Below are 12,135 nucleotides of genomic sequence, written 5' to 3' on the forward strand. Positions count from 1 at the left end.
CTCTACAAGTCAGCAAACTCCCCAATGCTACTAAGAACCTGATATATGGACTCTGAAGTCATATGTATGGACCTGATTGTTTTGACCATTTAACAGCTCTCTTGTTCTTTTCTTTTCTAATAAACCTTTAGTTTTAGACGCTAAAGGATGGGCTGGCAGTTTGGTATTTTGGGTAAGATCCAACCTAATATTCACCTGGCAATGTGACTGGCCCTTTGGGGTTCAGAAGAACATTTTGTAGAGTGAGAAGAGTTTTCAAATAACTCCTCACCTTACTGCACTGAGCTGCTGATTGGGAGCCAGGGAACTGGAATGCAATAAGGGGGCTGTGTGATTTCTTTTCTAGCTTCCTGATAACCAGTGTGGGGGATCAGGAGCACAGTTTGTGACTGATTGGTGAATCTGACTTCAGTGTTAACCTCCAGTTTTGGGAGGATCTGTCTTTTTTTTTCAGCCTGTCCTGACCTTGGCATTTTCAGTGAGGGCTTCCCTTTCCACCACAGATAAACACACATTCACCGTCTCCACGCATCAGATATGCACGCGCTGTGCGTGTACAGTGCATATTCCACGTCTAGATAATACTTAGTCCTGCCATGAGTGCAGGGGACTGGACTAGATGAGCCCCCAAAGTCCCTTCCAGTCCTATGATTCTATGCTCCATACCAACTGCAGAAGCCCTGAAACACACCGAGACTACACCCAGGCACCGTCGGATTAGGTAGGGAACATACACGAGGGGCCCCATTTACTGGAGAGCAGCCTGGGGGCCCTGGTGTGTTCCCAGCATTGCACTGTATAAGTAGCAGCACCTGTCCAGGTTGTCATGGGTCTTACCCTGGCCTGCACAGGCCTGGAGACAATCTTCTTTAGTCTCAAAGTTGTTCTTAAAAAGAAAAGGAGGACTTGTGGTACCTTAGAGACTAACCAATTTATTTGAGCATGAGTTTTCGTGAGCTACAGCTCACTTCATCGGATGCATACTGTGGAAACTGTACAGTATGCATCTGATGAAGTGAGCTGTAGCTCATGAAAGCTCATGCTCAGATAAATGGGTTAGTCTCTAAGGTGCCACAAGTCCTCCTTTTCTTTTTGCGAATACAGACTAACACGGCTGCTACTCTGAAAGTTGTTCTTGTTCCCATTGCAGCCACCATAAGAGAATTCTTCACGCTTCTTAGAATGCCAGTTGTAGACCCAGCGAGGAATGGCAGCAGTACAGGGGCCCACTTCAGTGGGGAGGCTGCAGATATCTGCGGACACAGGACAGAGAGATAAGGGACTCAGAAGCAGGGACTTCTGCCAAGGATCTGTCTCCCGCACACCCAGATGAAGAGGGTAGGCATGAGCGCGCAGGAAAAGAGGCTTGTCCTATGGGCGTCTCTGTGCAATGTGATGTGGCCTTTACCACCCAAAGTGAGAAATCATCAGGGAAAAATATCCGTGTCCAGCTTCAGCAGAGACTCAGCACCCTGGGGCAAGGGTGTTCCAGAGGATGGAAGAGTCCCTCCTGCCTCTGCAGAGCTGGCATTGCCCCTCCCAGCGCTAGAGGAACGGCACAAAGGATTGCACGTGGACACGGAAATGGACGTCTGGAAGTCTGAGAGTCCCTGGAAAGGAAGATGGCCCCTGTCTTCATGCTGCTGTGGGGAGCTTGGTCTGAGTGCCCTGCCCAGCTGAGCCAGGCTGGGATTTAAACAATGGCCCAGGTGGGGCCTGGTCAGGATGGGGGGAGGTGGCTCACAGTGACCTCTCGGCTCCTGCCATGGACCAGCGCCAGGCACGCACTGTCTGACACTAAATCAGTCCCCCCGGAAGGAACGAGGAAACAACCCGGATCCCGGGTCTGAGAACCTCCCTGCACTCAGCAGCTCTGTGACTGCAGAGTTCAGTGTAAACGGGGTGACTCCACTGCAGTCCCTAGGGACGTGAGTGTGAAACCCAAGAGAGATCGGGATGAGCCCTGAAGAGACTCACTCCTTCACTGTGGAAACATTTCAGCCCAGAAATGACCAATACCCTCTTCCTGCTTCAGCAAAGACCCCAAGCCCCTGAGCTCATTGGATCATTCAGGCCACGGTCAGTCAGTAACTGATTTCTCCTCCTATCTCCCAGTGGGAGAGGGAGGTACCCTGGCCTACGGGCAGCCCTGTGTCACAGGCTGGAACAGGGCGCGGGGTCGGACAGGTTTGTGCCGACCGCTCGTGTTTAGAATATCCCGCCCCCATTCCCATCTGTGGCCTGTACAAAGCAGGGCTGGACCTGAGTTAGCAGGTGTAGGGGCCCTCAGCATGCGAGAGCTCAGGGCCCTCAGGTCAGGGAGTGGAGATCAGCCCCAGTGGCCCGGCCATCTTCCCAAACTGTCCTGCAGGACTAGGGGCGACCCAGCCCCCAGCCCTGAGCCTCACCGCGCCCTCCGCACTTCCTGAGACATCCTGTTTGAGTCTCAGAGTTGTTCTCGTTCCCATCACAACCTCTATATGTGAATTTCTCACACTTCTTGGCCTGCCAATTGTAGAACCAGTGAGGGATCATGGCATAACAGGACCCGGGGTCAGCAGGGAGTCTACAAAGGTCTGAGGGGCAGAGCAGAGAGAGAAGTGTCTGAAAGGCAGAGCAAAGCCATTCTGAGCTGGGTTTCTCCCTTCATCCCCTGGTCCCTTCCCCTTCCACTGCCTGCTGCCTGCACTTACCCCCAGCCGCAGGCGGCAGCTGGACCCAGAGGGCCAGGAGCCCCAGGAGGAGGACGATGGCCCCTGACTTCATGGTGCTGCCGGGAGCTGGGTCCAGTGCCCAGCCCTGAGCCGGGCTGGGATTTAAACCCGGTGGGGCCGGGTCAGAAGGGGAGGAGGTGCCTGCAGTGAGCTCTCGGCTCCTGCCATGCTCCAGCTCCCAGCACGTGCTGTCCGACAATAAATCAGCTCCCCCAGGTGGAATGAGGAAACAAGCCGGATCCTGGGGTTTGCGAAACCCCCTTGAAGGGAGCCTGGAGAAACAGGGAGGTCCAGGCCCAAAAGTCCCGTTGGCTGCAGTCTCAGAGACTGATGGGGGCACATGCCCGCCCCATCCTAGGGGACAGACCCTACTCAGAGCCCAAGGGAAGGGAAATCCCTGGCTCCTGCCAGGGGCTCCGGGGTGCGCATGTGTAGTTCCTTCCTGGCCCCAGGGGTACAGACAGCTTGGCCCACGGGGGAGTGCGCGTCACCCTTCAACCCCAGACATGGGCTGGGAGCCAGGTCACGGCCCTTTCCCCGTTGTGTCCCCAGTAGCTGGTTCCGCCAGCCCCCTTGGGGCCCAGGAGACGGGACCGGCTCTGGAAAAAGTCCCCGCGGGGGATTCGATCCCCAGCAGCGCCCACTGGACCCCTGGCTACTGCTCAGCTGCCCCTGCCCTGCAGCCTGGCTGCGTCTGTCCAGCAGGGACTGACCAGAGGGACTGTGGTGCCACGGCCCAGCCCCCGTCCCTTCCATTTCCAACACGGGGAACCCTGCCCAGGGGAACGAGGAAATGGCCATGGCCCAGAGCAACGGGGGATCAGCCGTGGACACACTGGGCTTGTGCTGCTGCCCTTGTGAACTGCCAGAGCCTGACATGGGCCCAGAGCCCCCAGAGCCGCCCTCCCGGAGAAACCAGCCAGATGGGTCCAGAGCAGCCCTGCAGGGCCGGAGGCCTGGTCACCTGAGGGGACCGGCCCGACCTGCCCACACCAGCCAGGGCGATGCAGAGAGGAGGGAGGAGCCCGCCTGGCCCCCCCCATCTGTTCTTCCGTGAGACACTCGCCACCAGGACACCTGGAGGAGGTGCCTGACTTGCATGGCAATAATATGGCTGGATCCCCAGAACTGGGTCTTGCTGGGGAGAGGGACCGACCCCATTGGGGAGAGTGGGGTTGACAGGCTCTGAGCTGGGGCTTCCTCCCCCAAGCGACTCCCCCCAGAGCTACTGGGGAGGGGCCGGCTTGGAAAATCCTCCCCCGACCCTTTCACCTCAAATGCCTGTTCCCCAGCGACTCTGGATTGTGTCCCCTGAACCCCTCACAGAGGTGCTGTCTGGGGTCCTGTGGAGACAGCCCTGCTCCCCTTAAGGTGCTGAGCAGCTGTGCGTCCCCACCCCAGCAATGTGTCTGGGTGTATGAGGTGCCCTCCCCTCTAGGCTCTGACCCCCCCGGAGGCTGGTGGTCCTTAATACCCTCTCCCTCCAGGACACAGGGCGAGCCCAGCCTCTGGGGGCTTAAACACAACACCCCCGGGAGCACCCCATAGACAATCAGCGTCTCTCAGTCTCTGGATTGCAGCCCTGAACAGAAGCAGCTGCCTTGGATCCAGCTTGACAGGCCCAGAGGGGTGGGGTGGGTGGTGGGGGCTGCCCAGGCTGGGGGAGGCCTGACCTGGAGAACGGAAGCAGAGGCCGAGGTGCTGGGACATCAGGAAATGTTTATTGAGGAAGAGAAGGAATCCCAGGAAACCTCGACCTGTTCTCCTGGCAAGAGCACCGGGGATGGGGGAGAGACCCTGGGGGTTGGGGCTTTGTCTTCAGGCTGATCCGATCTTGGCAATTGGCCTGTGGGCTGAGGCAGCTCGTCCTGGCAGACGGGAGTCAGGGAGACCCTGGAAAATAGGAGGAAGCCGTCAGCGCCCTGGTCCCGTATCGCTGCTCCCCAAACACCCTGTGCTTGGCGTGGCAACAGGGCAGCTGGTGAGGGTGACACCATCCCAGGCAGACAGGTGCCCATGCCAGGAGGGATGGGGCCACAGCGCGTCTCTGGGCGGCTGCTGAGCCGCAGGGTGTCCTTGTGGCCGGAAGACGGGACTCACCTGATGGAGCCACCGTCAGGCAGATGTAGCCACAGCCATTAAAGCAGCACTTCTGTCCTTCTTTACAGTCAGAGTCGCTGTCGCAGCCATGCAGGCAAATGCCAGGGCCTGAGGTCTTGGGGCAAACCCCGGGTCTCTCTGCAATGCAGAATGAGCACACAGGGAGACACCAGTCTTGTCACTTAGCTGCACCAGCCAAAGGGACTCCCAGCCTCTGCCTTAGGACCTTGAACTGGCAGCTCCCTGGGCAGAGGTCCAGGGCAGCAGACACTTCCAGCTTCCTGAGACAGCTCTGGGCTGGGGGGCCTGGGAGTTGGGATCGGGTATGGCAGGCTCATGGGACTGGGTTTTGTTCCCCTGCCGCTGCAGAGCTGCCTGTCCCCCCGCCCAGCGCTCTGGACCCTTCCCCTGTGCTATCAGCCCTAGTGCTGCATGCAGGTGTGAGGACAGCCTCAGCCCATGGCACTGCACAGCCAGCTCTCGCTCAGAGCTCCGCGATTGCTACCCAGCGTAGCCAGACCATGCTGCACAACGGACAGAGCGGGCAGCTGGGTCCGAGGGGCCGGGCGTTTAGTCTCTGCTGTCAGGATTTCCGGGTGGAAGTGAAGCCTCCAGCACAACCCCAGTAGAACAGCCCACTTGTGCCAGAACTGGAGTCAGATGCCGGCAGCGCAGTCTCCCCTGCCCAGGCTCTTGGCCGGGGCCCTGGGTCCCTGGCTGCCCCATGTGTCCATTAGCTTCTTCAGGAGGCAGGTCAAACCGTGATACAGGGTGGCAGTGGCTGCCCAGGGCCACGCAGTAGGAGGCTATACTGGAACTCAGGACTTCCTGGCTAACAGGGCCATGGCTCCGAGCCCTGTGATTTAGGACCCCCCAGGTCCCTCCCCAGCCACAGCAGGGCTGGAACTCAGGGGACCTTTTATTTGACCAGACCTCCCACCGTGAGAGATACCAGGGCTCCTTGAACTGCTGGAGACCAGCCCCAGTGTAATTCTGCCCCCCCAGTTTATGGTATGGATCTGGGCAGCACCTGCCCCCGCCCCACCGAGGGAGAGGCCGGGCTCTGTCCCACGCACCAGGAGGCCTGCAGGCACGCACACACTCTGCCTTCGTCTTAAAGTTGTTCTTGTTGCCCTTGCAGCCTCCGTAGATGAAGCTTTCACACGTCCTGGAGGCCGGGTTGTAGAAGTAGCGAGGGATCCGTCCCTTGCAAGGGCCCTGCTCAGGCGGGAGTCGGCAAATGTCATCTGGGGAGAGGAGATGGGTTGTGATGAGAGCAGAGATCTGCACTGGATGGCCCTGAACACACGCGTGTGCTCTCTGGGAGGAGGCGACGGCAGGATGCCTCTGGCCTGCATGCTGTGGCCGTTCACTCCTGACCTGAGAGCTCTTCCAAGAAAAGTGGGTGCCACAGGAGAGAAACATCCACTTCCACTTCCAGCAAAGACTCTGAGCCCTGGGATCTGGGAGTGACGGCCCCAGGGAAAGCACATTTAAGGGCAATTCTTGCACTGCAAGTTGTGACTTCCTCTACAAAAGAGAGAGCTCCCGGGACCCTCATCTGAGCCATGGGCAACTTCCCTTACTTACGTTTATCTCCCTGACCAGCTACAGCCTGCAGCTCGGCCCAGACGGCGAGGAGCCCCAGGAGCAGGAAGATGCTGCCTGACTCCATGGTTCTGACGGGAGTTGGGTCTGAGTGCCCAGCGCTAAACCAGGCTGGGATTTAAAGCCTAGTCCACGTGGGACCTGGTCAGGAGCGGGGGGAGGTGCCCGCAGTGACCTATCGGCTCCTGCCATGCTCCAGCTCCCAGCACGCGCTGTCTGACAATAAATCAGTCCCCCCGGATGGAACGAGGAAACAACCCGGATCCCGGGGTTTGGGAAACCCCCTCGAAGGAGCCTGGAGAAACAGGAAGGTCCAGAGCGCCCTGTGGGGAGACAGCCTGGTGCAAAGTGAGACTGACGGGGAGGTGAGCTGGGGAGCCCAGGGTTCCTGTGAGCAGGGCATGGAGATGGGGCACGTTGTGCAGCAGGGCTGAGAAGGCCAAGAGGATTCTGGGTAGCAGGCGACATGGTGTAACGAAGGCGTGGTGACATGGTACAGGCTGTCTGCCCTGCTGGTACCAGGGCGTCACACCCCCTGCGCTGCTCAGCCCTGCTGGAGTCTCCTCAGTGCCCTGCCGCAGCGTGTGCCAAAGCAAACATCCTCCACGCCTGGCATGTTACTGAAGCCCCGCCCAAAGCCAGGGACAGGCCCCTCCTGGACACCTGCATGCAGCTCCGGGCATGTCAGCTCCCTAGGGAAGCAGAAATCCTGGAGAAGGTGCAGAGATGAGCAGCTGCTGAGGGTCTCAGCTAGAGATCTGAACCCTGGGCAGCCTGGGGACCAGCAGCTCTGGAGGGGTGATGGCTAGATGAGGATCTGTCAGGCTGAAACAGTAGCCGGGGTGACATGGCAGTGCTGGGAATGGAATCCACCTAGAGCCAATCCCGTCTGGGATCCTGGGCCCCAGCGGGGCTGGCAGAACCAGCTACTGGGGACTAAGTGAGGAACGGGCTGTGACCTGGCTCCCACCCTGTGTCCGGAGTAAAAGGTGACTCGCACTCCTCTGTGGGCTGGGTTGTCCCCAGACCTAGGATCAGGAAGGAATCACGAGTACGCACACACACACACACTTATGCCAGGGTTTCTCCTTGTCTTGGGCACTGAGCAGATACTGTCCCCTAGGATGGGGTGGGCATGTTCTGCCATCAGTCCCTGGATCTGACTGGGACCGTGGAGCCTGGGCCTACCTGTTTCTCCAGGTTCCTTTGGGGGGTTTCTCAGACCACAAGATCCGGGTTGTTTCCTCGTTCCATGCAGGGGAAATTACAGGTGAAACTGGTTTATTGTGAAATGCAGTGAGTTGCATGCTGGCCCAGGGAAGGAGCCCAAAGGTCACTATGAGTCACCTCCCCTCTCAGCTGCAGCAGGGACAGGGTTTAAATCCCTGCCCGGCTCAGCCATGGGCACTCAGACCCAGCCCCTGGCAGCACCATGACGTCAGGGGCCATCTTCCTGCTCCTGGGGCTCCTGGCCCTCTGGGCCCAGCTGCCGCCTGCGTCTGGAGGTGAGTGCGGGCAGCCGGCAGAGAAGGGAGCAGGGGCAGTGGGTGCTTGGAAATACCTGACCCATTAGGCAGTGGGTTGGTTTGTCTCATCCGTGACCTGACACCGGGACCAATAGAAACACGTCTCCGTTGTCAGAGCCACTGGCACAGGGATGGGACTGACCCCAGCAAAGCCAGGGTGAGGGGATGAGATTCCCTCGGAGCAGCAGACAGAATTACAGACTGGCCGGACACTGAGTTCCTAAGATGCTGAGCGACAGGCACTGAGGGGGGCAGATGTCCCAGGCTCAGGCCTGTGGGGGAGAGTGGTCCTAGCTTTCAGCTCTGTGTAGAAAGCTCAGATACTGCAGGGCTGAGCACAGAGGAAACAGCTACAGGGAGAGATGGTGACACAGATGTCAGATTAGAAGACTCCCCGGATGAATCTCTTGATAAATTTGAGAGAATTTATGAAATTCAGTATAGGCAGGTACCAAGTACTGCACGGGGGAAACACACACATACCACGGGGGAATAACGGGCTAGGCAACAGTATGCAGAAAGGGATCGGGGGCCACAGTGGATCACAAATTGAATATAAGTCAACAAGGTGATACTGCTGCAAAAAAGGTACAAGTCATTCTGGGTTGGATTAACAGGGGTGTCGTATGTAAGACACGGGAGGTCATTGTCCCGCTCTGCTCAGCACTGGGTGCTGCACTTTAGGAAAGACGTGGAGAAATTGGAGAGAGTCCAGAGGAGAGCAACGAAAATGATAAGAAGTTTAGAAAAACCTGAGCTATGAACAGTGGTGGATTAGCCACTGGGCCAATGGGGATCGGGCCCAGGGGCCCCAGGCAATTGGGGGGCCCTGGAAAAATGGGCACCGCTGTCCCCCGACCTGCTCTGCCCGCCCAGTGCTTCTGCTGGGGAGTGGGGTTGGGGCATGGGGTCTTGCCCCACTCTGCCCACTTGGCGCTCCTGCTGGGGAGCGGGGGAAGCCCCCACACCCCGAGCCCATTTCCCCAACAGGAGCATGGGGAGGGGCAAGAGGGACTACAGGTAGAAGGGGTGGGGAGGGGCCCTCACTTCCTCTGGCCCAGGTCCCCACAAAACCCGAATCCGCCTCTGCTGGTGAGGAAAGGTTTAAAGAACTGGGCATCTTCAGTATAGAAATGAGACGACTGAGAGGGGAATAACAGCCCTCAAATCTGTAAAAGGTTGTTGTAAAGAGGAGATGGATCAACTGTTCTCCAAGGGTAGAAGAAGGAGGAACCAGCTTAGTTTGCAGGAAGAGAGATTTAGCTGAGATATTAGGACAAGCTTTCTAACTCTAAGGCTTGGTAAGCTCTGGAATAGGTGACTGAGGGGGGTTGTGGAACCCACATCACTGGGGGATTGTCACGGGGTCCCCGGGCAATACTCTGGAACTGCTCCCCACAAAGCCAGTCAGGACTCTGGGGAAGTCTCCTTTCTGTGAGCAGCCTGTCTGCAGGACACACAGCTCACACAGCTTCCACCTTCCTGGGTCTGACCTCGGAGCATTCAGCATCCTCTGTGCCCTCCGTGCGCTACCTACAGCGAGTCCGCTCAGGCGGGGTCCTGGGGAAGCCAGAGGGTCCTGCCCCCCAACTCCGCAGTCAGACGGGACTCTCAGCCAGCCAGTAAAACAGAGGTTTATTAGACGACAGGAACAGGGTCTAACACAGAGCTTGTAGGTGCAGAGAACCGGACCCCTCAGCTGGGTCCATTTTGGGGGGCAGTGAGCCAGACAACCACATCTGCCCTTCACTCCACATCTCCAGCCAGCCCCAAACTGAAACTCCCTCGAGCCCCTCCTCCTCTGGGCTTTGTCCCTTTCCCAGGCCAGGAGGTCACCGGATTTCTTTGTTCTCCAACCCTTTAGCTCTCACCTTGCAGGGGGGAAGGGCCCAGGCCATCAGTTGCCAGGAAACAGGGTGTCGGCCATTCTCTGTGTCCAGACCCCTGCACACCCCTGCCCTCTAGGACTCTGCAACGATCATACACCCTTACCCCACGACCTAGATACTTAAGAACTACACAGGGGAAACTGAGGCACCCCCACACTATTCAGAGGAAACATTAAGAACAGTCCCGCTTCGTCACACAAGCTCTGGACTCTCGTTCCGAGGACTGCACTGGTGGAGGAGCCCAATGGCCCTGGCCCTGAGTGGGCTGCACCCTGGGCTCCAGATGGTGCAGGAGAGGGACCTCTGTTGCCAACTCTGGTCTGCAGAGATCATTAACGCGAACCGGCCCTGTGGCTGGCCTGCTCCCTCTGGCCCCGCACTCCGGCTGAGAGGCAGTTCCGCATTTCCGTGCTGTCAGCAGAGGCCCTTTGGCTCAGGCTGAGACGGGCCATCCTGCTGGGAACACAAAGTCTCTTCCAGCCTGGGCCCCCTCTCGGGCGCTGGTTTTCCAGGCCCTGTCAGGCAGCGCAGTCTTTGGGAAGCAGGGGCCATTCAGACGTTTGCCCCATTGCACCCCTGGGAGGAATTTCTTTTCCTGCTTTTAAAAAGCAGTGAGGTTTTTGGGTCCCACGTCACTACAGGTGGCTGAGAGCGACGCTCCCTGTCGCAGGGAGGCCGTGAGAGAAGCACCGGCATTGTCACAGTGACGGCCACCCCCTGGTGCTGCCCACAGAGCGAGAAGGCTGATGAGCAGCCGGGGGGTGAAGCTGCCCTCCCGCAGCGGCTGAAGTGGGGAGTGTGGCTCTGAGTGGGAGCAGGGGGATGAGCGGCGTCCAGGGCTCCCTGGCTGGGGTCTCTCTTCAGTCCTGCTCTGGCCTGTTTCCCACAGCGAGCTGGGAGCCTTTAGCAGGGGCAGATGAGCGTCAGGGCGGGTGTCTCATGGCCACATGATCCTCTGTGTCCCAGGGAGCCGTGGGAGCTGCCCAAAGCCGCTCGGCGCTGGGCTCTGCGCAGAGTTATGCACCAGCGACGGTTCCTGTCCTGAAGGAGAAAAGTGCTGCAGTAACGGGTGTGGCCACCAGTGCATCAGAGTGTCTGGAGGTGAGTTTAATGCCTGCCTCCGCAGGGAGCCTGGGCTGCCAGGGCCAGAGGGGGGATATGCCCATATCTGAGCAGGTGGGAGGAATCGGAGGAACACAGTGAAGGGCCAGGGCCCCAGCCGCATTAGCCAGCCCCTACCCCCGGGCTGGGAGTTCCACACTCATGTGCCCCCACTGGAGTCACTCCAGTTTACATGGACCCACCAGTCATGGCGCTGGTGAGCGCAGGGAGCCCTGGGCATGCGGGGGGCAGTGATATGGGAGCAGGGCTCTGACAGCTTCGTTCTACTTCCCAGGGTCTCCCTAACGCCTGTCTGCCTGAACCCAGGTGCCAGAGGGGACATGCCGCCCCCATGACCCACACAAGACAATTGCCGAGAACTGATCAGCCTGCAAAGGCCCCGCTTCCAGGGACCTCCCCCTGCTCCCCTCACTCTGCCCAGGCCCTTTGGCTGCTCCGACTGCCCTCGGGCTACATCTGCTACCTGGCACCACTGGTGCCTCCATGCACAGTAGGCTGGTTGGGCATGGCGGGGGAGCGAGCATGTGCCCGGCCGCTGCCCGGCTCTGCCTTGGAGCAGCACCCTGAGAAGGGCGTAGTAAAGCCTGTCCCTGCATAACAATCTGTGTGTGTGAGTGCTTCGACGTGTGGCTGCCAGGACAGGCTGGCTGGGGGCACCAGGGTGGCCAGGGAATCATAGAATCATAGAATATCAGGGTTGGAAGGGACCTCAGGAATAGCCACTGCAGCAGTCCAGCCCCTGGATTCAGTCACTGCAAGCTCCCAAATTACTCCAGGCCCAAATCCCCCCTTTCCCGCTCAGGGCCAGCAGGGCTATTTGCACAGGACCCCACAGAGCATCTGGGCAGAGCCACTGAGGGGCTTTCCAAGGGGAGCTGCAGGGATCAGGCCCCCCAGTCACTTGCTGCTCTGCTGCCAGGACCTTCACCCCCTCTGCTCACCCTGTTTATGTCTCCAGCCCTGCCCCGGCTCTGCCCTGACGCCAGTTAGACTCGCACCACATGCCTCCACCTGGGGGGCACAGACACTAGCTGAGCCGGTCGCATCCCTGGCAGCACTGGGCAGAGCGGCCTGACGCTCCCACACACTGTGCAGAGCCTGGCGCCGGGTCCGGTCAGGACCAGGCAAAGGGTTGGGGCGAGCCAGGGGGATTTTCCCAGCCTGCCCCTCCCTGGT

General features: G+C 59.0%; 1 protein-coding gene and 1 long non-coding RNA gene across 2 annotated transcripts; one reads left to right on the forward strand and one right to left on the reverse strand.

Moving 5' to 3' along the window:
* Positions 1 to 4,415: 4,415 nt before the first annotated feature.
* SPINT4 (serine peptidase inhibitor, Kunitz type 4) lies at positions 4,416 to 6,529 on the reverse strand. Its single transcript, XM_073309799.1, has 4 exons — positions 6,405 to 6,529; positions 5,891 to 6,061; positions 4,815 to 4,952; positions 4,416 to 4,607 (listed from the first exon to the last, which is right to left on the reverse strand). The coding sequence occupies exons 1-4, from the start codon at positions 6,487 to 6,489 to the stop codon at positions 4,597 to 4,599; spliced, it is 405 nt and encodes a 134-aa protein (XP_073165900.1). The 5' UTR covers positions 6,490 to 6,529; the 3' UTR covers positions 4,416 to 4,596.
* A 1,264-nt stretch (positions 6,530 to 7,793) lies between these two features.
* LOC140897324 (uncharacterized) lies at positions 7,794 to 11,542 on the forward strand. The gene is made up of 3 exons (XR_012154703.2): positions 7,794 to 7,927; positions 10,804 to 10,938; positions 11,234 to 11,542. It is a non-coding gene; the product is annotated as an uncharacterized LOC140897324 (long non-coding RNA).
* The last annotated feature ends 593 nt before the right edge of the window (positions 11,543 to 12,135 follow it).

The sequence above is a fragment of the Lepidochelys kempii genome, chromosome 13, assembly GCF_965140285.1.
Source record: "Lepidochelys kempii isolate rLepKem1 chromosome 13, rLepKem1.hap1, whole genome shotgun sequence".
NCBI lineage: Eukaryota > Metazoa > Chordata > Testudines > Cheloniidae > Lepidochelys > Lepidochelys kempii.